Source organism: Sycon ciliatum, chromosome 1, assembly GCF_964019385.1.
Source record: "Sycon ciliatum chromosome 1, ocSycCili1.1, whole genome shotgun sequence".
NCBI classification, from domain to species: Eukaryota; Metazoa; Porifera; class Calcarea; order Leucosolenida; family Sycettidae; genus Sycon; species Sycon ciliatum.
In genome coordinates, this window is record NC_088643.1 from 26,136,294 (window position 1) to 26,162,535 (window position 26,242).

The 26,242-nt window shown below is 46.8% G+C and overlaps 2 protein-coding genes and 1 long non-coding RNA gene across 3 annotated transcripts; 2 read left to right on the forward strand and 1 right to left on the reverse strand.

The window, feature by feature from the left end:
• The first annotated feature begins 57 nt into the window (after window positions 1-57).
• On the forward strand, window positions 58-2,091 carry LOC135820540 (glucose-fructose oxidoreductase domain-containing protein 2-like). The gene has a single exon (XM_065333631.1). The coding sequence runs from the start codon at window positions 238-240 to the stop codon at window positions 1,465-1,467; it is 1,230 nt and encodes a 409-aa protein (XP_065189703.1). The 5' UTR covers window positions 58-237; the 3' UTR covers window positions 1,468-2,091.
• A 327-nt stretch (window positions 2,092-2,418) lies between these two features.
• LOC135820570 (vesicle-associated membrane protein 2-like) lies at window positions 2,419-9,559 on the forward strand. Its single transcript, XM_065333641.1, has 6 exons — window positions 2,419-2,693; window positions 2,811-2,859; window positions 3,803-3,881; window positions 5,411-5,490; window positions 7,104-7,155; window positions 8,767-9,559. The coding sequence occupies exons 1-6, from the start codon at window positions 2,689-2,691 to the stop codon at window positions 8,784-8,786; spliced, it is 285 nt and encodes a 94-aa protein (XP_065189713.1). The 5' UTR covers window positions 2,419-2,688; the 3' UTR covers window positions 8,787-9,559.
• A 35-nt stretch (window positions 9,560-9,594) lies between these two features.
• On the reverse strand, window positions 9,595-24,990 carry LOC135820583 (uncharacterized). The gene is made up of 4 exons (XR_010554124.1): window positions 24,902-24,990; window positions 23,530-24,788; window positions 12,932-13,039; window positions 9,595-11,632 (listed from the first exon to the last, which is right to left on the reverse strand). It is a non-coding gene; the product is annotated as an uncharacterized LOC135820583 (long non-coding RNA).
• Window positions 24,991-26,242: the final 1,252 nt, after the last annotated feature.

The window sequence follows — 26,242 nt, forward strand, 5'->3', positions numbered from 1 at the left end:
GTGCGGGAGTCGCACCGTGATGTTGGGTTTTACTCCAAAGCCTGCAAAGGAGCACCCGGCGGCCTGGATCGACAACGCCAGCCGAGTTCGTTCATGAAGTGCCAACATTTCTCCAATGTAGATATTTCTTGGTGAATGGAAGGATGAAGACGTTTCCCCTTTGCCCTGATGGCTCTGAAAAGCACTCCTTGAAAGAAAGATAGCTCTATCGATGTCCAGCACCTGATCTTGAATGGAATGGCTGGAATGGATACTTGTGTACGGTCCAACCTGCCGAGAATCGGTATTTTTGGAACAGGATGGACTGCTCGAATGTTAGTTCCCATTTTAGTTGATAATGGATTTCAAGTTACCGCTATTTGTGGCAGGAAGAAGGAGGCTGCTGGACGAGTTGGAAATGATCTTAACATTCCCTTTAGAACAATTAGTTTCCAGGAGTTTCTGTTGGCTTCAGAAGTGGATTTAGTTTGCATAGTGTCGCCCCCTCATACACATGCAGAGATGGCTGTCAAGGCCTTGTCAGCTGGAAAGCATGTCTTCTGCTCATTTCCCATGGCTCTAACGCAAAGTGAAGCGGAGAAGATGGTCACTGCAGCACGGTACTATCCCAGCTTACTTGCCATGTGCCCAAATCCACTTCGGCACCTTCCCGCATTTGTCAAAATGAAGGAGATGATCTCGCAGGGATTCTGTGGCAAGCTGATGGTGTGCGAAGTGGTCGTAAGACGAGGGCCATTGGTACATCCCAAGGGCTTCACGTGGATATGTGATCAAACAATGGGTGGTGGTATACTGAGCACTGTGGGCAGCCATGTTATCGATATTCTGATGTACCTGACGTCGGAGAGAATACGAGAAGTTAATGGTCAAGTCCGAACGCTAGTCAGACAACTGCCCGGTAAGGTTGAGGGATTCCGTTCGATTGATAGTGACGACTTCACCACATTTACACTGTGCGGTGACAGTGGGCTTCACGCAACAGTGACTTTAAATAGCCATGTGCCAAACCAGTTCAGCCAGGAGATGCTGATGATCGGTGAGCGCGGCCGTCTGATTGTGCGCGGATCAGAGCTGTTTGCGCAGGCAAGCAATGAGCAAAGGGAGCGTCTGATTGTGCGTGATGACAGCCCTGGTGGCGCGCAGTGTAGTTCAGGTGATGATCTCGGTATGCCCTCTTTGCTTTTGCGCGGCACCGAGCAAGCTGTTGCTCTGATGCGCCGAGGGTTTGAAGCATCGCCGGCGCGCATGCAAGCTGATCGAAGTATGGTAGCCACATGCTCGACGTTTGAAGACGGTCTGTTTGTCAATGCCGTCATAGATGCAGTCAATGACTCCAGTGCATCCGGCCGCTTGCAGCAGATAGTGGTTGGCGGGAAGGAGAGCCAGCGTAATCCATTCTGGACATCGAATGGGGGTGATGGTGATCGTGGATCTCCAATGCCTAGTAGTAAGTCAGCGCTTAGTTGAGGCTAGCTTCCAAGATTAGTCTAGGCTCGTCTTCTCGGACTGTTGTTTTCTACAAAATATCAAATATATTCTATATTCCTGTTACCTGATATTCTTCTTGGTTGGCTGGGGACACTCCACTCCTCACCCTAGGACTCCCAGCCAGGTTATGGTTCTGTCTGTCATGCTTGATTGTGCTTCGTTTAGGTCACATATGCTACTGCAAATTCCACTACGCTCCCAATGCTAATGCGTACATATATTATTATTATTATTATGTCTTTTTGTCACACTTGGTACTTGGTGTTTGGAGCGCATGAAATTTTTATGTAGGGAAGCCCGTGTATGCCGTTCTGTGCATCTTGGCTTCCCAGTATGTTCTTGTTCCTTTTTTAAAGTGTGGATTAAGAACTAACTCGCCCGAACGAGAGGTTATTTTCTATTCCCAGTATTCCTTGTCTTCTCTTCTCCTGTTTGATCAGTACTCAGCTTATCCTTGACGCTCATAGTTGTGCTTTTTGTTTTGTCTGTGGAAATTCTTATAATTTCAAATCAGCTTTATCAGCAGTCTTAGGCACACATCATTATCGCATTGTTGTTGACGAAAAAAGTATAATAAAAAAAAACCTTCACTGTGTTGCTCTGCTCGTGTGATCACAGCTGTTGATCTGTCTGTAGGCCATGATTACATAGGCACATTCTGCACTTTTGCCGTTTCGGCTTGAAGTGGTGAGCCAGTCACATGTGTGCAGGAGTTCTACTATTGCCTGAGTATTGGGCCAGTAACAGTACTGGCTAGGGGCCATGCCAGTGAGGGATAGTTGTAGGGCTCCTTGCGCTTGCTGAGTCCCTGGGTCTTTTTTTTATGAACTCACGTGTGTTATTTGAATGATGGGGTTGGCCTGTCACTGGCTGTTGCCTGGCAACAATCACGCTGCATGTGACGCTGATCCCAGAGAGCAAAACTTTGCTTCAGGAAGTTAGTTCAGCTGTGTCCAGTGAGGTACACGGGTGGTTGCAGTGTTGTGGTTGTTTCCGAAGGAAGTCAGAAGCAAGAGCTCTAAATTATATTTGACAAAAGCTGATCCGACAAGGCTGTGCATGTAGATTTGACTTGGCCGTCGTGTGTTAGCTTGAGCTCGACTTCAGATCTGGTAGAGCCACACGTGGGGAGAAGGTACTCGTATCGGCAGTCTCGGAGCTCCACTGTCTGATTTACCTCCTTACTTTCTTACAAGAACCATGGCGTAAGTGCTTGGTTGTCAACCGGCCGTCAGGAGCAGCGATGCAAGACGCTATGTTACTCCGAGATCGGTTTTGACGACCGGATGTCTCTGTTACGTAATATTCTGGTGTGGCTGCAGGTCGTCCGACAACTCTCGCATCGAACAGACCCAGAACCAGGTCAATGAGGTGGGTGAACACCTCGGGTGTCTTCTCGGTGCATTTCACTTCATGACATGCTCCTGAGTATTCAACAATCACATCCTTCGAAGTACTGTTGTCAGTGCAATGGACGTACCTGTAGATACACACATGCACAGCCAAAGGACATGCATCGAAACAGTATGGCTTGGGATTACTGTACTCGCACGATTAGTGCCCCTGGGGCATTTTTTCAGTCCACACACTCACAGACAGACGGGGTATAATTCAAGAGAGGCTGGGGCTTCACAGTCCAGCGGGGAGTGGTACGACGGGGGGAGGGGGGGGGGTTGGTGCGGGGTCCGGCGGAGGGAAATAAAACGTTTTTTTTCAGTCAACAGAGCACGTTTTAGCGCTCTGCATCGCTCTGGGCGGACCATCCTGGACGAAAAGTGGTACGGCCATGATCATACTGGTCGTACCGTGTGCGACGCCCCTGAGAGGGTACTTTTTTCAATGCTGGTACATGTACGTACGTAATACTTGGAAAGTGCACCCAGAAACATGAACACACGCTCACATACACAGGAAGTGACCGGTAACAGGTGATGAACAGACGCATGTACATTGCTGGCCAATTGCTGTTTCCTCTGTGTGTGCATGTTTGCTCGTTTGCTTGTGTGTGTGTGTGGGGGGGGGGGGGGGTCTGGAGATTCCACAGTGAAACCGTTCATGGTCTGGGTTGACTACCACATGAACAGGAAGCTAGCTTTGCTGAGCAATCATGTATATGCTTCAATATTATATATATAACCCTGGCTCTGAATCCTCGCTACTGATTTTGGGCCCGTTCCTGATTGTAGCCATGCTATGCTTTGTACCTGCTGGGAGATTATTATGTGTACATGCACACATGTACGGTGTGTGTTTTGTGTGGTGTATATGTGTGTGTGTGTGTGTGTGTGTGTGTGTGTGTCACCTGTGTACACAGGTACTGGGCATTATGAAAAACAATGTGGACAAGGTGCTGGAGCGTGATGCTAAGCTAGGTGATCTGGAAGACCGGGCAGGTACGCAGCTCGACAATGTGCTCCACTCTCTAAACGAAACATGCCTAGTGCAGGAAGTCTCTGCATACCCATTCACCGGGCACTTTATTTGTTTTGTCTTTGAACATCCTGCTGATTGGCACCTTTGTACATGAAAGAAGTATCCTAAAAGCAGTGCATGACTGAGAAATTAGTTATCAGTATACATGTATCGTATAAAGTACCACCAGAGTGCCCCACCATCTCGTCCTTTCGAGGTCGTATTCTGGAGGCGATCTCCTGCCTGTAGGTCATACGACACGAACCTTGTACACATATTACACATTCTGCAGTCAATCCGTAATCAATTTACCTTCAAGCGGACACGAGCTCCACACAAAAACTGGCCAAGTGTGATATATTTTGGAGCTTTCAATTTTTTTGGACCAGGATTTCGCATAATTTTGGTTCAGAATTTATAGGGACAACAAACTTCGGTGGGGTTGCGGAAATTCCATCTGTTTTTACGCTCATTTTCTGCAGAATTGCCGCAGAATATAGAAGGATTTGCAGAATTATGGCAGAATTTACTGTTTTCAGCCACAGAAATCTGCACGGAATTTCTGATATTCTCCCGCGGAATTCACGGGGGATAGACTTCGTGCACAAAGTGTTCTCCGTGTGTTCTGCGCAGTATTTGAGTCCCTCGGGGATGCCGCCGCAGACCGTTCACATGCAATGGGGTCTGCTGAATGGCTTTGTGAGATCTGCATAATTGTACTGAGTGTGGGTACACTAGTGGCCCTGTACAATGTACTATGTACTCAAAAATGAGTGTACCAGGTACAGTCATGTGTAACTAGGTCTGCAATTGCAGTACAGTAAAACCAAGAGTATATAACCCCCAAGAGTGTGCAACACTGCATATGGGGTCTCCGACGGCGAAAACTCACATCACGTGTCTCAGATACCTTTGTACTACGTACAAACGTAGGATAGCGTGCGCACAATCCGAAAATCTGCCGTGATCATGCTGGGGATTTGCATACGCGCAGTGAGTTTCTGTCAGAGAGTGCTTTTTTTAGTACTCCGCTGCTCGCTAAAAACGGGCTGGAAACGTACAACTGCGACACTGCACCACGTGATGTGAGTTTTCGCCGTCGGCATACCCCATAGAAAGGGTATCAGGAGTTGCACACTCTTGGGGGGTTATATACTCTTGGTAAAACGTGACAGTCAAGGAGTAGTAAAATGCCGATATTTTACTACTCCCTGGTGGCAGCATTGCACTAGTGCAGAGGACATGACCTGCTTCTGTGAACCATGTACAGCCAGGAGTACAGACACAGCCATGGCATGGGCTTTATCTTGAACTAAAGGCGTTGACTTTGCAAGACCGGGCTTGTGTAAGGGGGTTTGGCATATTCTAGGTTGGGCTCACACGGGGAGCTCTTATGGGATTGTGCAGAACTTCACTGCAGTGTAATGCTTAAGTGTTGGGCAATGAACCTTGTGTGTGTGTGCATGCACATGTGTGTGTGTGTGTGTGTGTGCGTGCGCGCGCACTACAGAGCATCTGACAGCGGGAGCAAATCAGTTTGAACGCTCGGCAGGCATGATCAAGAAGAAGATGTGGTGGAAGAACGTCAAGGTGAGCACAGTACAGCGTTCGCTTTGCCTTCGCAGGAATTTTCAAAATTGTAAAGGTGAAAAAAGTGAAATAAGTCTGAACCAGGGAATAGTAAAATACATGTGTGTATTTTACTACTCCCCGGCCAGAACTCTACTTTATAACAACATGGATGGGCCATTGTTCAGGACCAACTTACATGTATCTTCTGAACAAGCAGGGTATAGCAATATTCCTTTGAGTGTACTGACGTATCAGTAAGACGTCATTCTACGTGTACAGCCAGTCGCGGATATGTTGCGACATTGGTGAAGACGATGGCAGATGTCAATAGCGATGGGGAATTGATGCCGTCGGCGCACCATATCCAGAGTGCCAAGATTGGCTCTTGTGACATACTAGTATCGGAAATACAGACATTCCTTGCTTACCTGTCAGAGTGGTCATTGATCACTGTATGTTTGAGACTAGATCAACAACTAGAGTACAATACACATACATATACAGACTGTAGTAGGGTACTGGAGTAGTAGGGTACTAGAATAGTAGGGTAGAGGGAGTTCTTGGCAAGCAGGCTCGGCCATGTCAGTTGTAGTATACGAGTATTATTGTCAGCCCGCAAATAGTTGGTATCATAATTATGAAACTGCCATATTTTACCGGTTACCGGTAAGTCGCGGATAAAAGCCGGGTTTGCATACAAGCACATCGCGGATAGAAGCCTGAAAATCAAACGGGTCAAATGCATATAAGCCTGTCGCGCGTAGAAGCCTGGCTTCTATGAAAGCGCGGATCGGGTAGGTCAAGAGTGCATGCGCTATGTACGGTGCATAGTAAACCTGCCGCCATACCGGTAGTCAGTGGAAGATCTACGCGTGTCGCGCGTAGAAGCCTGGCATACAAGCCTGGCAAAAAATATCAGTGGTGCATATAAGCATGGTTTGCATTAAAGCCTGATGCAGAAAGCGACTTATGTGCTTATAAGCCCGGCTTTTATCCGCGACGTTACGGTACAGTCAACTTCGCTAATAACGACTTCGGATATAACAACAATTCGCGAATAACGACAGAATTTCCATGCCCAGAGCAAAGTCCCATCCCACTGTGATACATATAATGAGACTTCGGGTATAACGGCACTTCGCGAATAAGGACACCTTTTTGATGCCCCGCCGAGTGTCGTTATAAGCGAAGTTGACTGTATATTAAAGTCTGCCTGCTACCATACTTTTGGCCCCTGTGTCCCGGTTTACTGGCAGTTGAACCCCAATTGTAAGTTGACTACCCCTTTCTTGGTTCGGTTTTCAGGTCACAAAAGGTTGACTTGCACCCTCTAAAATACGGTGAATGTACTTCTGGATGTCCACTCAGCAACTAGCCGTTCTGACCTTGTTTGGCATCATTATTGGAGCACAGAATGACCGGCTGAACTGATTGCAGTGGAATTTCAACAACAGGAAAACGCTTTTCATTTCGGTTCAAAATGCCAGTATCTTCTGGCTCTATGACCTCTATAAGGGTGTTTATTCCAAATGTACTGATATGCTGGTTCAGGTGTTGTTTCAATCTTTTTTTTTTTATCGCAATGGGCCATGGCCAACAAGAGATATGTTGCTGTTGCTGATGTCCTGCAGATGATGATCGCCGTTGGTGTTGTAGTCAGCATTATCATTGCCGTCATCGTCGGTGAGTGCTGTGATTTCTGTACTCGTACATTTGCTCTTACGTACATTAGTACTACACGACATATCGCTGTAGTGAGTTGTGGCTTTCTTCAGCGACTTTCCAGAATCTGAGCGTATAGCGGAAAACATCTTGGAGTTTCCAGGCATATCCACACACAACACATATTTGGCATTACAGACATAATGAAACTTATGTTAACAAAGAAACCTCACTTATTAAAGCACTAACATCCTTGTTACAAATACAAGTCCATGTCTCACAGTTGAGTATGTGTGGCACCACGCTGTTCAGCTGTGGCCTGCTACAACTTGCTGCCGGTGTGCTGTAACTTATAGGGACGTTTTAAGCGGCGCTTCACTGGCGATGAGTTGGATCGCTACTAGTTGGTAGTACATAATATTTCGTACTTTCTCAGTTAGTACAAGATAGGCACACACTATCGTATAACATGGGCACCTTTTCGGATCTCAACTCAACTTTTCAGTATTTCTCTGTAAAGTTGAATTGCATACAATGCATACTCATTGCCACCATCATAGCCAAAGAAGACCTACTTAGTAAGTGTCCATACCCATTCCAACACAATATCTAGCCAAGATAACCTTGGTCGACTACACCCGCGCACACAGCCACCGGAAACACAACATTGTAAAACAGCAGCCAGGCCACCAACCTGTACAACGTTGCAAAATAACACTGCTTGGAGGAATGTTCAAACATTCGAACAATCTAAAAATTAGTGTTGAAACGAATAATCGAATAATCGAATAATTTAGAATATTCGTGGGGTGAACGAATAATCGAATAGTCGTAGGAATTATCAGAAATCGAAAAAAAAATCTATGCTCAGTGCTGACCCTACTGATATTTGCACTGCGTAGATCTGCTCGCAGTATTTCTTCTCAATCTCTTCTCTAAGTTTTAATCACCTATCGGTATCTAGTAATACTTCTGTTCTTTCCATACGAGGGAAACATGGATGCGGTGAAGATCCAATTACGCTCGACCAAGACCCGATGCGATATGCAGAGCTGGATCAGGCGTTGCACACTCTGGGGGGGGGGGGGGGGGGGGGTTATGTACTCTTGGCGGTACATGTTAACCGGTTTTGCACCTCCACATAACAGAACCCGATAATCAGCAAAAAATATTTAAAAAACTACTTAAAAAGTGCTGAAAAAGTGTTGAAAAATGCCATCATGCGTACGATAGAATATAGATTATTCGTTCGAAGAATCCGTGTTCGGTTTAAACACTACTAAAAATGTTATTGAAGGAAAAACATTCGAACTTTCGAACGTTCGAATGTGGATATGCGTTCGTTCGCGCATACGATGCACATTTGGTGGGTGCACATGCGCTCTACAGTACAGGGTATATGTCAGGGTACTAGCAGTAAGTTAGCTTGGTGCATGCACAGTCAAAGTGGTCTGTTACTCGGGCAAGAGATTATGAGTCGTGACCGTGACACAGCGTGTGTGTGTTAGGACAGTAGGCTGGTTTGTATATTAGGAGTGGTGTATCATATCTGTAATTTGGTACTGATTTGCCCAGTGACTTTCACTGAATGTGATGATCATTGGCCACTGTGTGCTCTGCTTCCAACTGCAGTCATTGCTGTTAAGACGTAAGCCCTAGTCAGGATTGATCTGGCATCCACCACCAGTGTTACACATTGCCGTCCATTCACTATCAACTTATCAAGCCAGGACAGTTTGCAGCCGGTGTCTGCCATGTCGCGAGAACAACCCATGGCCTCATCAAAGCGTACTGTGGAATATGCCCGAGTCAGCCGCAGTGCGGGTTCTCTCTTCCCTAATGGGGGATAAGCCATACTTCTGCATGCAGCTGCTTCCGTTGCTTAGCCACTGCACTGACTCGGTGTTTGTCTGCTGTATATGCTGGACTTGTACTGTAGGTGATAGCCTAGCTGAAGGCACTTTGCTTGTATAATACATGTAGGGTCCTGCTTGCTGCTGCTGCCTTGAAATCACATTCCAACTCTTATTACTCAATACACGGATTTATGGGAATTTTCAACTGTTGCTAACAATTTATTTGAGAATCATAACGTTTTGAACATCAAATGGATATCCATTACAACATACAAAACGACGTGCTACAATAATGTAATTTATCAACCGGCAGTATTATAGCCTCGTTTTTTTATGATGCATTTCCGATTTCTTTTAGTGATCATCCATCTCAGTATTCTTTTGCAACACGCGCATGTGTGTGTGTTTGTGTGTGTGCCATATGGTGCAGTGGTATGTGCAGTTGATTTCCAATCGAGAGGTTGTGGGTTCGACCCCCGACGATTATGGTCGGACACATCTTTCTTCTCTTTCTCATTCTCCTAGCTCTTCTTTCATTCTCCCGGTTGGTTACCAACAGCCAGTATATGCCGGAGTATGCGGTGTGGTGTGTGTGTGTGTCTAAAAAGAATGAAAAAAATGAAAAATAGGGATCCACTGGCCAGAAAAAGCCACTTCAATCAGCTATGTGGTGGGATACCAGGCTAAAATTTGAGTGGTGGTCAATTCATCAGCCTTGCAAGCTATTAATGGTGTAATCCCAGCACAAGTTGCTATGTCTAACATCAAGAGTACATAACCCCCTGCTAACATACACGTACTGAGCTGTTCGCTATCATCGCTTCCGCAGTGGGCATATCTGAGTGTGTGTTCTGTGCGCGCATAAGCATGTGGGCACAAGTGCATGGAGTGTAGCGAATCCCTTTGACCTGTAGTACAGGAAGAGACGTCTTCTATTGTTTGCTCCGATTTGAACCACACATTGCCATAGTCAGCGGACTCGTACAGCAGAAAGAAGTGATGCCTAATCACTCTGGGATTCAGCTCTATGACTTGTCTCACTACACTGTACGACACCACCAGGGATTTGCATAGATCTACATGATGTATACAACTCCCTGGACGCCCACATAGATTGATGGCACACAACTTGGCCTAGCCGGGGGCATGCAGCTCGAAGGAGTGTTTGATGGCACCAGCGTGCAAAGCAAAATACACAACAAATACAGGAGATGAGAGGCTAATGACTCTGCGTGATGACATGATTGAGTAGCACCACTGCTTAACCAATGCCTTTCCTGTAGGCTGTTGAGTGATTGAGGAGCTCCTTGCTCTTCCTCTATATTTGGGCTAGATGACATAGAGTGCAGTCACCGTTTTTATGGAGAAGCAATGGCATACAGTGTCCGGAAGAGTTGGAACAGGATTGTTTGAAATTATTGCAAGCCTGCAGGGTTGTTTACCTCCCGTGACGCAAACCACATTGATTTTCAAGAACAACTGCCATACACGGTCATTATATCTGGTACGGAAATAGTTGCAACGTTACATTGTAGTTCCCACATTGGAGCAGCCACACTTTTTTGGGGCATATTTCTGGAATTTTATGAATTGAATGATTTTTAGAAGATTGTGGGTGAAGCAAGGGAGAACAAAGGCGACCTGTAGTCAATTCTGACCAGATCATGAAGGGGGGTAAGCTTGCAAGGGATGTTGTCAAGCTCAGAGTACGTAATTGTTCAATAAGCACCAAGGATGATACTGGATCTCAGTATCGCACAATTATTTGCTCGACGCAGGCAACTTCCTGTGGGATGTACCCAGTCAAACTAAAACCACAGTCCATAACACGTCATGAAGCGTATTGCCCCGCCTTGTTTCAGATTGCTGGTACGGTAGGAGCAGCAGCAGAGGCAGTGGCAGCAACAGTACTGCAGCAGCAGAGGCTGTGGCAGCAACAGTACTGCGGCAGCAGAGGCTGTGGCGGAAACAGTACTGCGGCAGCAGAGGCTGTGGCAACAACAGTCAGTAGTATTGGCTGTGGTAGCGGCTGAGCAGCAGGCCAAGCCAGGCTGTGGCAGAGCTCAGATACACAGCCATGCCGATGATGGGTACCTGTCAATGTGCTGCGGATACCGCCAGTCTGTGCTCACATTCGCAGATGCCGACTGGCCAGGGTATCACATGCAGCTGTTAGCACATTGCACTAGCTGGTCAAAGTTTGCTGCACTGACTAACACTTACCTAGCTCTATCCAGCACCCGCATGCAGGTGGCTTGAAGCAGTCTGGTGGCAAGCATCCAGATGGAGCTGAGAAGGTGATTTCAAGACTGAATCATCATTACTGGGCTCCCAGCTGCGATCATTACAACCAACCAGCCCCGTCCTGTGTAAACAGATCATGGCCTGGATGCTGGATCAGAGGAAGTCATCTCCTCCATCCAGAGTCCTCTGCAGAACAGAGAATGACGTGTTGGAGTATCTCCTGCAGCAGCTGCATCCACACCCACAGAGGGAGCCCCGTCTTCGCAGCAGCACCGTAACAGTAATGATGATAAGTGCCAGGACAGTGATACACGATGCAGCCAGAGCTCCCTGCACCGCACCGCTGCTTAACCAATATCTTTCCTGCAGATCATCCTGATCCAACTTTTCTTTGCCTTCTGTGAGGCAACACATACAGAAAACTGAATGAGGAACATTTCCGAACATGACGGTCTCATATGTGAGGAGATGATGTGTGTGTGTGGTGGTGGGGGGGGGGGGGGGGGGGGTAGTGATGGATGCGCCATGTGGTGCAACCATTATGATTATTTGCTGTATCTCAAACAGCGCACATACTTTAATCTTTCGTCAAATCTGCACGGCAATCAGCCTCTACTTTCGCCTCAGCATCATGATCTTGATACTGCTATATTTGTACTTGTTTGCGTACTTGTTTGCACTCATATCTTGGAATAACAAGTTTCCTGGTTTCCTACCCCCCCCCCCTCCTCTCTTTCCTACCCTTAGAGTTCTTGCTCTCCTGCTCCCCTCCCCGCCCTTCCACTCCCCATTTTGTTTCCTTTGGTGCACATGTGCAGCTGTGATGCCGAGACCCTTGGTCGGCTGAGCTTCACAGGTCCCACCCACTCCGACCTGCTGGATATGTACCATTGTGTCGAGTTCTTCTCCTCATTTTAGTTCATCATGCAGTGAGTGTTCAATAGTAAAAAAAACAAAAAAACAAACAAACAAAAAACATACCCTATATACAATGCACTCTCCCCCCCCCCCTCCTCCCCTTCCCCTGTGTCTACATACACTCCTCCACAGTTGTTGGTGCACTGAAGTATCGCTGAAGCCGAGACCTCAGGTCGGCGAGATACTCCAGTTTCACCACCACAGCTGCGACTGCAGCCCCCTCTATCATGCAGCATTCTGTTCTCGAGGTTCGTGGTTTCTCGTGAAAAAGAATAGAAAAGGGGTGTGCACTATATCGTAGAGGACATGGGATGTGCAGCATGCGGTGCAGTGGTGGTATCCGTGAAATCACGGTGTATAACAGTAACTAGCCTAGTCTTGTTCTCGTAGGCGTGGCCTGTTTATGTCTGTTTCATCGTCAGTCCTCGGATATTAGCGCCATGCTCAGCGGCATCGGTTCATCGAGAGTCGTGATGAGCTGGAACCGCCAAGTTGAGTCATCTTTCCAAGATTCCTTTTGAATCTCTCTCCCCTCTCCCACGTGACCAGTCAGTTTGGCAGTGAGCAAGTACGTACACGTGTGTGTGTGTGTGTGTGTGTGTGTGTGTGTGTGTGTGTGTGTGTGTGTGTGTGTGTGTGCGCGCGCGCGCGCATGCACGTGTGAGTGTGAGTGCATGAGAGAGAGAGAGAGAGAGAGAGAGAGAGAGAGAGGGGGGGGGGAGGAGGGAAAGATGAGTGAAGTATGCATGTATGCAAAATAGAAACACCCTGACCCTCACCATGACATAATCTTCTTTTTGCCAATGGCAGTGATGGCGAGCAGGTTGGCTCGGTGCCACCATGTGCGTGCATACTAGGCGAATTCAGATGGTGTTCCGGCTGCATACCTGCAAACAGGAGGACCAGCGCACAACAGGAGAACAATCTGGATAAATGCACTGTCATGGAGAAATCCAGGGGAAATATTACTTACCTTTTGTCATCTTTTGTTGAAATAGTAACGTCATATGCCATATCTAGGGCTTTTCCCCATCAAAGTGTAGGTGATTCGGAGTTGGGGACATTTCAAAGTTGCAGGCAGTGCTTGGTTCCAGACCGCCCGGATAAGCGAGGTATGAGTGTACTTGTACTTTATCGATCCGATCGCATGCAGAGTCTAAGAGAATACTCAGAATAGCATGTTACCGGTGTAACCACATGTACAAGAGCTGAATATCACCACGTTTAGCATCTCAGTTATCCGGGGTCGTGTCACGTGACTGACGTCGCAGTGATCTTAGGCATTTAAAAAAATTAGCTTTGCAGACACACTAGTCAGTACAATGTACTGATTAGTGTGTCTAGTACTAGTCACTATTATACTAGTCTACGGTCAACAAAAGTGCAGAACCAGTTATGGACTGCAGCAGCATGTACGCAGCCCCACTCGTATTGGACTAAGAGGACCACCAACTACAATTGACTTAGTATATAGCACAATGGGATGTGCTTCTCCTGCTACGACTCATGCTATCTCCTTCAGCGACCACCATGCTGTGACAACCCCTTTCAACATGGTTCCAATTCGAATTCCTCCTGCAGCTCCTGCACAGACACGGAACATCAGACGTATCAATATGGACCTGTTTCGGCAAGATATCCAGTGTGCTAACCTGTGCTCCATGAAGGGAACCTGTACCGAAATGTGGACCCAGTGGCACGAGTGTCTCATGTCACTCGTAGATCAACATGCACCACTCCGGCCTCGGAAGCACCGTGCCCACAATGTCGCACCATGGTATACCTCGGAGCTCGCAGCGCTTGTACGCAGGCGCAATAAACTGCATCGTAAGTGGCTGAGAACCAGACTTGATGTGGACTACCGCAGCTTCCAGCAGAGCAGACGGGAGGTTACCCGCACTAGCCGAGCACTGAAGGAACAGCATTACAATGAAGCATTTGTGAACGCTACAGGGAACCCAAGGCAGACTTGGCGTGTATTGAATCAGCTGAGCGGACGGCAGCCAGTCCACACTCTTCCCAAATGCTCCCCGGATGACATTGGTAATGTGTTTGCAGGCATTGTCAATGATCCTCAACGTCCCCCAGCCTTGACTCTACCTCAAGGCCCCATGTCTCCGAACAGCCTTTCAATCTTTAAGCCTGTTACCATTGCCCGTGTGCGTAAGCTCCTATCGTCAATAGCCATGACAAAAGCTACTGGCAGTGATGGCTTGCCCGGAACGATTCTTAAATCATGCGCTGACCTTCTTGCACCCTCACTGATGCTCATCTTCAACAAATCATTGTCCGAAGGCCAGCTGCCACCGAACATGAAAATCGCCAACATCACTCCCGTCTACAAAGGTGGTGACCCCAGTCAACCCACCAACTATAGACCTGTCTCTTTGCTCCCTATAGTCTCCAAGCTGCTTGAGCGTATCGTCCATGAGCAACTCAGTCAATACCTGGCTGAACATAATCTTTACCCTTCCTGTCAATTTGGCTTCAGACGCCAGCACTCTACAGAGGATGCTCTCACAATGGTTACAGACAAATTCCTAAGAGCCCGAGATGACGGGCTGTCAACTGGCGCTGCTTTCCTGGACATGTCAAAGGCCTTTGACAAGGTCCAGCATCAGACACTTGTCGAAGACCTATTCCAGCTTGGAATCTCCGGCACAGCCCTGAACTGGTTAAGCGACTACCTCTCAAATCGTCAACAACAAGTCGTCATCAGCGGCGATAGTAGCTCATCTTTCACGTGCTCAAGTGGGGTTCCCCAAGGGTCTGTACTGGGACCACTATTGTTTGTCATATATGTCAGGGATGTGGCCAGTGAAGTGGATCAGTTTGCCGTCCAGGTAACCCAATTCGCGGACGACATCATGCTACACGATAGCAGGAAGGACAAGGTAGTGCTGTCACACAACCTGTCTTCAGCCATCACCCATCTCAGCAACTGGCTTGGTGAGCGCAACCTAATCCTGAATAGTCGAAAAACACAAATATTGTTTATTCCTGCCAATCGTCATGACGACAAGACATTGAATGTGCACTGTGCAGCTACACTCCTCCAGCAAGTGACAAGCGCCAAGTACCTGGGCTTGCACATCGATGACGACCTGAAATGGAACACAATGGTTGACCATATAGCCAAGACAGTGTCCTCAAAGATTGCCATTCTCTTCCGCCACAGGCAGTGCCTCCCAATGCCATGCCGCTCAACCTACTTGAGATGTATAATTTTACCCACATTCCAATACGCATGCAACAGCTTTTCCTCTTCCCTTTCCTCTGCACAACGTGATCGTCTTGAGAAACTTCTCAAGCGAGCTGTGCGTGTTGCCTGCTCTGCTCCGTTCCTGTCTCCAACTGCCCCTCTTTTTGAACGCCTCAGCATTCAACCCCTGCAATCAATGTATTGCCGCAAACTCCTCCTGCTAACATTTCGTGTAATTCATAATAACTGTAGTGTGCTTCTTCATGACCTTGTCACACCTCTGTCACACACCCGTCGAACGAGGAGCACAGATGTTCCCCTGCTTCTTTTCCCGAGGATCATATCTGCCGCTGCCACACGCAGCCCTTCATATCAATGTCCCGCTCTCTGGAATAAGTTGCCTGCATCTATACGATCACTGAAGAAACCAGGTCAATTCCGGACCGCTCTCTTACCCCACCTGAAAAATTCACCGACTTACGTTGCTCACTGATCAAATAATTATGCAATCTTTCCTCTGCTAGCTAGCTGCTGTCTTAAATCCTACTCTTTTTTTCTATTTTCTTTTTTTTCTTTTTAATCTTTTCCTTACATTTGTGTGCCTGTTTGTCTTTAGTCGATCTCATGTAATAAGGCAACACTGCCTGTTTGTTATTCGACGTTAAATAAACCAATCCAATCCAATCCAAACCCCTCAGTCTCTGGTGTACATTGCACCAAGGTCCGGATGGCTAGCTGTTTTCAGTTTCTATGCTGGTGTCACGATTATGTACATGTACAGAGTCAAACAGTGGAGAGAAAGCGGCTCTGCGGTTGCAACTCAAGAGGTTCATGCACAACCGTGCAATCAATCACTGATCAGACCAGTGCATGGCAGTCTGAGTCTCAGCTACAACCACAGAGCGGCTCAGCCTTTCTGTCCACTGTTCTACGCTCTGCCTCCACGGCATTTGGAGCACTATTTGCACGCTAAGGTGCATCCCTCGTAGGTGTCAGATAGAATCTAAACAACTTGGAAGCGATTCAACCAGTACCGGCGGACTGTCCTCCTTCAATTCAATGCACGGGCATGAATACTGGCCAGTGCCTATGCGGTGACTACGGTGACTATCACTGTACCAGCAGGGAGTCGTACTATTAACACGCATAAACCCGTTTATAGGACTCCCTGCCCTGGTGACCAGTAACTGAGTTAATCCAGTAGTAAACACTCGACGGCAAAACACGCGCATCAATGCCTTCCTGTGACCGTAGGCTTCCGGCCAAAGTGTTTGTTGTCTCCGAGTCCGAATGAACGGCTGAACATCTCCGGGAGCATCGGAGCGTTTCTTCCCTGACGGCCTGAGGCTGTGTGGTTCCTCCAGTCCCGGTGCTGGGGAAGATCAGCACAGCTGCACTGGAAATTGGAAGGGCTGAGCCCTCCGTCGACCAAGGCTGCTGGTTGGCTGATAAACGCAGCGTGGTGCCGCATGCAGGAAGCAAAAAAACGGTCTGCTTCGGGAGATAGCACGTGCATTCTGTTTTGCCTCAAGTCGCTGCTGTCTGTGACAGGCGCTACTAGGTAATCAGTGGTAATAGGAGTATGGGGGGGGGGGGGGAAGATAGCGGTACATATGCAGCATGCAACTGGAGCAACACCTACTAATAGTATATACCCGACTACACTATTATAATGAGAGTAGCAATCCCGGTATTCGAAGAGATTGAGAGGACGTCACTGTGGGTCTACCCGATAAGGGCAAACAGCAACCACGAGAATGGACACTGCAACATTCTCAGCAGGATTGGCGGAAGATCCAATGAATGCCTTCGATGGCGTTGCCCGTTGAACGTTGCAGTAGTGCGTCCGCAACGCACGAACACCTGCCCTCATAAAAACTAAGTTACTAACTTCAGAAGCAGCAGCAACAGCAGCAGAGCATGGCGTAGAGTCTACATGCAGTGACTCACTAGTGCCACAAATGCAAACGGCTGTAAACACTTGAGTCGCTTCAAACTTCAAAGCATCATGCTCCAGACAAGATCATCGAAGACGTGGCTGGACTCTTGTCAAATTGTAATTATATCAGCCACCTTCGTCAACTAGATATCAACATTCTACAAAAGGTAGTTCTGGAGAGAAGAGAGGGCGACCAAGATCACTTTGCTCAACTGGTAATGTGGTGTACAGTGTATGTGTAACAGGAAATCGGAGAAGCGGCACAGTTGGAGATTATCTTCACGGAGCGGGGCGCTCACCCCTTATGGACATGCACAAGTCGAAGTACGCAAGTAAAGAGGAAAAAGGAACAGACTGACGCTGGAGACGGTCGTGGTCACAGCGTGACATGATGACCGTAAAAGTATTATGCCAATGGCATGCTAGCTGTAGGGTTGGCATTCCATGTCGCGAGAATAGCGTGTACTGTACATGAACATTGACAGAAGTGACTAATTACTGTTACTGGCTCAGTGTACTAAAACTTCACTTCTTCTCAGTGGTAAAAAGGTATAATTGATAGGACATGTGGTGGCAGGTGAGGGGTGCTACTTATTACGGCGATATCACGGCAGAGCACCATGTACTCACGATCACCCCAGCTAACGAAATGGCGCACGTGCAGGAGGCTCTCAATGAAGTCAGTTCACGGTCACTCACCATCGCCATAGGCATAGGCATAAAATAAAAATAAAAATAGTCATGCCGCTTTTAATATCATGATTGTTTAGTTTATGTTTCACTCAAAAGCAGCTAGATCGACTAGAGCCTAGCAGATCAGAGAGCTGGCAGCCGCATGCATAGGGCAATGCCTGGCAAGTACAGGGAACTGGATGTACGCGTGATCGAATTTATTTATTTATTTATTACAGCATCTCATAGCACAGTGAGAACACCGGCCAATGCAAAGAGAGAGGGTGTTAGGCTGTTAGCCAACCACGGCAAGGAAGGGAGAATTACATGTACGTACTTCTTTTTGAAGTATCTATATTGACTGCGTATGAGGTCAAGGAAATAAAAGCCGAGTAAAAAGACCGAGGCGAAGCCAAGGTCTTTTACGAGGTTTTTATTTCCTATACTGACCAAGTACGAAGTCAATATTAGATTTATCACGACTAGTAGCCAAAGACTGTGTTCAATCCCAGGCTAAAAAGGAGGCAGATAAAAGCAGTCAATTATAGCCTTAGTATTAGGGGTTAAATATGCAGGAATGTTTGACTGCTTAGGTATAACCGCCGCAATCAATGACTCGGTGACAAGCTGAATCGACATTACATTTTGTGTATACTTTATTCATGCAATGTGAACATGGTAAAACAGTTGAGACAATGTGCAATAACTTGAACGGTGAAAGTAGGAAGAAACAGTGTAGCAAAAATCTATGTGAGTCAATAAGAAGCCTTCTTCCGGAGTGATAAGGTACAGTAGTCAGTATGGACTACGGTGGCATGTGCATGTGCTAGTAACGACGGTTACGTTACATGTACATGTACCTACATATTGTTAGATTAATAATAATAATAATAATTCGCGGGTTAGATTGACAGCATGAAACTATAACAAGGTTGATCTAATACTACACTGTAGTTCTGAACTAGCATTGGGTTAGCATTGGGTTAGCATTGGGTTAGCATTGGGTTAGCATTGGGTTAGCATTGGGTTAGCATTGGGTTAGCATTGGGTTAGCATTGGGCTAGCATTGGGTTATAATATTATAACATGTACCTACATGTGCAGTGTCACCCTGTCTAAGACGGTAACACCTGTAAAGGCAACCACTCCGATAAGGCGACCACCTGTCCCAGGAGTCCACTGCAATCAGGACCAAGGGATGCTATTTCCAGTCAAATTACCCTGGATAAGGAGACCACCTGGTAACAGAGACCACGTAACTCGTTTTGAAGGTCTGTGGAGTGGTCGTCTTAGAGACAGGTTTCACTGTACATGGTGTGTGTGTGTGTGTGTGTGTGTGTGTGCGTGCGTGCGTGTGTGTGCGTGGCATGTGTGTTTGTGTGTGTGTGCGCGTGTATGTGTGTGCGTACATGTGTGTGCGCGCGTGTGTGCGCGCGTGTGCATGTGCGCGGGAGGGGGGGGGGATTCAATGACGTGTTTGATCAGGTTGTACTGCAAGTAGCCTTTTCAATAGCTTTGCCATAATGCTCGAACTTTTGGTAGATTCTGCTCGAAAAGGAGTGAAATTGGCAGAACCATAAAAAGCTTTGAAAAATTATGGGAGGCAATTCCTCGAATTCTGCCCCTAGGCCCTCTTCTGCATCCATAATTATACAAGTACAAGTGCCAAATATGCATGAGATATACCCAAGATACCCGAATCGGAAAAGTACAAAGCCGAAAGTTTTGCTGGATTTTCTGCCGGAACTGCCAAGGACTAGTGCGGGGATGAGATGGTTGTCAAGCAGAATGCAGATACCGCTCTTTATGCGCTGGATTCTCCAAGAAGATCATCAGTCCAATCAACATCAGCATAGGCAATTTCATTGTAGCTCTGTCTTGATAGTCTGGGTCACCAAGCAGTTGCTGGGAGGTCGTTGAAAACTGACAATGGAATGTTGTTGACTGGGAACATATCCAGGGCTAGGCTAGTAACCTCGCCGGTCAGGTCACGTTCAAGAAGCTTCCACATGGTGAACATGACTTGCTGCGGGAGTGACATGATTGTGGCTATTTTCTGACTGGGCCCTTGTGGAAGCATTGTGTTGGTGAGTGAGGACAACTGGGACTAGAATGGCTACACTGGTGCAATCACGTGAAATATGCAAATGATCAGAGTCCACACAGCCAGGTAAACTAGTGAAGGGCTCTTGCTAATCACCACTGAAGTGACATTCGATCCACAAGTAGTTTACATATACAGAAGATGTCAGTACATATAATTACACATGTACCAACATTCTTCCAGTGTCACTACAAGTAAGATATTAAAGGTGTACAACCTGTCTTCTCTGTATTGGGCGGGTGATGGATACAGGATGAAACACCAGCCTGGGTAAAGAGTGCTGTCCACACACTAGGCTCCGGCGGATTATGCCCGCGAAATCATGGAATTATGCTTTCATGGATTCTCGCATTATGCTCGCAAAATGCTCATAAATATGTATCCCCGCGTGCCAAAGCATAATATTATTATGCTTTGGCACGTGGGGATACATATTCACTTTGTTGTACTTATGGAGCCCCAAAGTTCGGAAAATTATGCCTTTTTCGTACTTGCAAGTGGTCACAAGTACAACACAATACATGAGTATCCCCATACTGTGACCAAGGTGTCCATGCATGCTAGAGATCAACCTGGAAAATGGAAAACATTACTTCTTCTATTCATTAGTTGACTTCTTTTGCTTTGAAAGATTTTTTCATTGCCAAATTAGTTTGAGTTACCTTTGAAAACTGTCATGTTCAACTGTCTTCGTAATCGTCATACTCCTCCAACCGATGTCACCCTAACCCTGCGAATTCTTGTAATCAGCTCATCTCTCCCGTAGGTCCAGCTCTCCTTCCATCATGACCGAACATCAACAAACATACTATACCTCAATTTGTATATTACTAGAGCAATATCCATAGCATGCACAGTCATAGCTGCTAAGATCCAGACGTCATGACTTCGTAACAAGCATAGTGTACATGTACGCGGAGTTTTGCGGACTACCCGTCACTATCTCGCTGGCATCTTCTGCTACATGTACTGTATCAGGGTGAGAAAGAACTACATGTTCTTCAAGTAGTTACTTTGAAAAAGAAGAGTTCGAGCACAAAAAATGTATTGCCCTGCTTTTCATTGAAAACACTATCTGCATGACCTCCGAACCCTTTACCATGCAGACCACCAGCACTGATCAGGTGCATTGTTCACAATTGTGTCGCCTACATAACTGTGATACAATCATGCAGTTATGCTCCTACCTCCGAAAGGATGCCAAATTATGCTCCAAATTTTCAACCACCAAATTATGCCAATAATTATGCCGGCATAATCCGCCGGTGCCTACCACACACACTCGGGGCATCTCAGCGTGGGTACCCTGTCAAAAGGCCTTAGGCCTGTGGGGATTGCCCTATCAAAAATTTAATAATAATAATAATAACGTGCAACGCATTATTATTATTATTATTATTTATTTATTTATTAAATTTTTAATAGGGCATTCCCACAGGCCTAGGGCCTTCTTACAGGGTACCCTTTATGTTTTTGTAGGGATGAGCGGAAGTCTGATAGCGTGGAGCAAATACGAACAGAAGCAGGGAGCATTAGAAGGGCACTGCACTGCGCACTGCTGAGTAAGACACGTGGAAGGGGGTTCCTTGGCTTTGGTACGTATATGTATGAAAGCCTGCTGAGTCAGGCTCCAGGGCACTACTTGGTGAGTATGAGTGTTTGTGTACTTTAGTCTTGAGTCTTGAGAAGTGGTGAAATGTACCAGGAGTCAAAGTCAACTATTCGCATGTTCCAGTTGTTATCTAACAAAGGAGTGCGGATTATTCTAGGCAGGGTGCCTTATGGCTGAACACTGGCTCAGTTGCAGCCATAGTGTTGCAAGAGTCAGAAGATCCTAACAAACACAGCACATTGCCATTCTCATCAGTGCCAGAAACAAGTGGTGAACTGGTACACTATCCAGAGACAATTGTTATCGGTTTCTGCCACACATTTCCTTGTGGAATTCATACGATGCGAATGAGGTAATGCGAGCAAGAGACACGGTTTCAGCTTGCTCTTCGGGGGGGGGGGGGGGGAGAGAGAATCCTAGCCATGCTTGTTGGAATGGGAAAACACGAAGGTACCTGGACGGTACATTGTCATTGCGGACAGGCAGAGGGAGAGACAGAGAGAGACAGATAGAGAGACATATAGAGAGAGAGTGTGTGAGTGAGTGAGAAAGAGAGCGAGTGAGTGAGTAAGATAGATAGATAGAGAGAGAGAGAGAGAGAGAGAGAGAGAGAGTCAGAGAGAGAGAGAGAGAGAGAGAGAGAGAGAGAGAGAGAGAGAGAGAGAGAGAGAGAGAGAGAGAGAGAGAGAGAGAGAGAGAGAGAGAGAGTTATGAGCAATGGAGCAATAGTCATACGGTGTGTTCAAGTACTTCTTCATACGGTGTGTTCAAGTACTTCTTCATACATGTGTCATTCAGAATGCTGACTGTTAAGTTGGTTATACTCCCTGACAAAATTCCCAAAGTAAAATTTATTGGCATGCCGGGAACGGAAAACACGGGCTATTGTATACATAGGAGTGAGAACATGCGACCGTATTCCTCGCAACTATGACAGATTGTAAGGACACGCAAGGACCTGATATTTTGCTCCATTACATGTTTGTCTTGGAGTCCTCAGCTTGTTTTCATCTTCAGTGTGCTCACCCTGACCTGCCTGAAGGTACTGCACAGCCAAGAACAGGCTTGCAAGTGTTGGTCAGCGTATCCTAGACTCAACACAGCTAAATGTCACGTCATTGAATGCCAGTATCATCAGTCAGTAGTGTGCCAAACATCGCATGTTCTGTCTCCTCAGTATCATATTATAGTAGCCAAGACTTGGTGCACAGCTGTACACAACCAGTAAAGCGTAGGTACTTTCATTCCTTAAAAGTTTTATTCTTTCCTTCACATTTGAGGATATGACTGTAGTAGAGGTGGTTAGATTTTCGAGTTTTCGACGTTTCAAGCAGTCGGACTTCTGCAGCAAAGTAGTCAAACCTTGATCCTTCTCTCACGTTTTAAATAGCACCCTATTTTCGAAATAACCTAACCATGACATAGTCATACACATGCATAGCACCGAGGAAGAGTTTCCCACTCGTACTGGCTTGTGCGACTGTATAGTGTGCACGTGTCACCAACTGGGCGAAGCAGTAAGACCTGTGTTTGCCAGACCCCCAGTCAGCAGCCAGCGGAATTCTGTATTGACCAGACCGATTATTATTTTCATGCACCAAAGTGCAGTGGATCGATTGTGCGTCCCTGGTTCAAGCGGAATCCTGTCATATCAGAACAGTTTCCCCTGCACTAAGGGTGTCTGGTTTATACAGGTTTTACTGTACTTTGAAAGTTTCCCCAAACCTCGACTGTAGTTTCGACTCTCAAACCCAGTATTCGTCGAAACTAACTCCGAAACTCGAAATGCTGACCAATAATACAACTACAATCATGTACATAGAATGTTATTGCAAAGATTCTTCATACCTTGCATGCATCCGATCTGCAGTAGAGTGGAGCAAAGGAGGAGTGCCGTCCACGATCGCCTGGTCCTTCTCATGGTCGTTCTGAGAATCACCACGCACATTAGGCAGCGACACCAGTAGATCTACGTCGTTGAGGCCAGTCACACTGGAAACACGGCGGTCATGGCAGCTCAAACCAGCACATACTGCTGGTAATTACTGATGATCGGTGAACATGCGGCCGGTGGGTCGACACTTGGCTATGCTAGCGCTAGAAATGCGCTGGGAATCGCAGGTGCAAAGTACATGAACCCTCACCTCCAGCTCGACACGGTAAACTGCCGGCGGACGGGCACAGCGTCGACATTTTACCCGTTCAGCTCGATGGAGAGCATATGCACATGCACATCCTAGATCCTGTCCACGATACGACACGACGGAGTTGGGGATTTCTAAATCAAAACTCTCGCGTTGGCCGGACTAGTTTCCTGCTTGCGGAGTAGACCAGGTAGTACTGGTAGACGACAATCCTGCACCAGAAGCAAGAAAAATAATAGAGGCCTGTAGATCCTATATACTGCGACAGTGTGAGTAAACAAGTTACTTGAAAGCATCCCATCTCCCTCAAGCACCTGGGTCTAATGGTTCTGTCAACACTTAGCTGCCGCTGGCCTGATTTGAAGTAACGAACACTGGTACTTGGCTGAAAGCAGCTGAACAGTGAACGAACTTCTGTCAGGCCACACTGTTCGGGTGGTTGTTGGTAATGCTGACAGCCACAGGAATGATCCCAGAATCGTGACCGGTGAACGATCACGATTTCAGAGTCATTTTGTTGTTGACACACCTCAGCTCAGCGCCCCCGACTGTTGGATTTCCCTTCACACGACCAGGACGGTCGCAAGCACTGAACGCAGTGTCTGAACTATTACTACATTGTAGTTACTTCACTGCAGCAGGCGAATTCCGGCCGAGTCGATCGAGTCGTAGATCTACGAGCATGTGTGTCGTGATCATGGCGCGTGTGAGCCCGCGAATCCCTGGACTGGTCACAACGCTCCGACGTCCGTGCACTGGATCATCATGATCATGGGCCGGGGTGGTATGGAACCTGGCTGGAGACTAGACACGGCGGATAGTGTAGGTCTACTCCGAACACAGTCTGCGGCATAACACCTTGACCGCCGCCGACGATGTCGGCACTGCTACGTCCCGGGACGATCCCGTCGGAATGCATGGCCAATAGGCACCGGCGGATTCTGCTCCAAAAGGTGGCAGATTCTGCTCGAAAAGCAGTGAAATAAATTGGCAGAACCATACAAAACTTATGGCGGGCAATTCCTCGAAATCTGCTCCATTTCTTTATCCACATACCAAACATGCATGAAACTTACCAGAAAAGTTCCGAATTCTGCCAATTTTTCTGCCGGCATTATCCGCCGGTGCCTAATGGCCAAGCTGGCCTGATCCTCCTCCCGGTGAATCGCGGATTATACTCACACTGTATATTTAAAATTGTTGCTGTGTGACAGCCGAGGAACTTTTATCAGTGCACGAGCCGCCAGGTTGCAGCTGGAAGAGTTGGTCAGAGTTGCAGCTGGCTGAGTCCGAATGCAAATCTCCATTGCTCTCTACATGGACTACTACTAGTACTAGTACGTACATGTATCTAATATTGACTGAGTACGAGGTCAATAGGAAATAAAAGCCGAGTAAAAGACCGAGGCGAAGCCGAGGTCTTTTACGAGGTTTTTATTTCCTATACTGACCAAGTACGAAGTCAATATTAGATTTATCACGACAAACAGTCCGTATTTCAAATTCCAGAACGATAACCTCATGAATCCCGGTTTTATGATGGCACAACCGTTGCACCACCACCTACTCATGCAGTGACAATGCTGCACTAGGCACCGTTCAACTGCGCAACCCCCCCATAGCAGTCAAATATAAGCAGTCAAAATAGCCCTAAGGAGTGAAATATGCAGGAATATTTGACTGCTTAGGTATGGCAAAAATCTATGTGAGTCAATACTAAGGGAGTGATAAATCACGGTAATGGTCAATGCAGGGCTGAGGCTACCAGTATAATCAAGAGTACATACATGTAAACCTGTATTGTACTCTTGATTATTATTAATCTATTCCACTAGTGAGTACTACTAGTATTCCAGTGGACTTACACCAGCACATTCATCTACAATTGCAATACTTCAGGGACTTTACATGCAATAATAATATTATCCTGAACAAGGACAATACACTGTACAAAGTCAAAGTACTTTGTAGTGGATGATCGGTCGAACATGCAGCGTCAGACTATTAAAGCTTCAGGTGCTTCACAAGCAACAGTCCAAAGCTTCCAGGAGTACTTTTTGAAAAGAGTACAAGTCATGCACTTCTATTCCTTCTTATCAGGCGGAATACAGGCAGCATGGGTGTCAGAAACAGCAGAGAGGTGTTAGCGACAGATAAACGGTTCAAACAACAAGGTACTGAGGTAAAGTTCTTTATTTTTAAGCAGAACGTCCTGTACATACAAATGTGGAAGCAACGGTACATACTAGTAGCCGGAGGGAGGGGGGGGGGGTAATACAATGTAGGTGACTACACTGTATCTTGGGGTTTATGATTAGAAGGAATGACTACATGCACTCAAGTACATGTATGTATGACTGCCAAGGTGCAAGATGCCAAGAGTGCAGAAACCTAGCCAACCGAATCTCTGCAAGCAG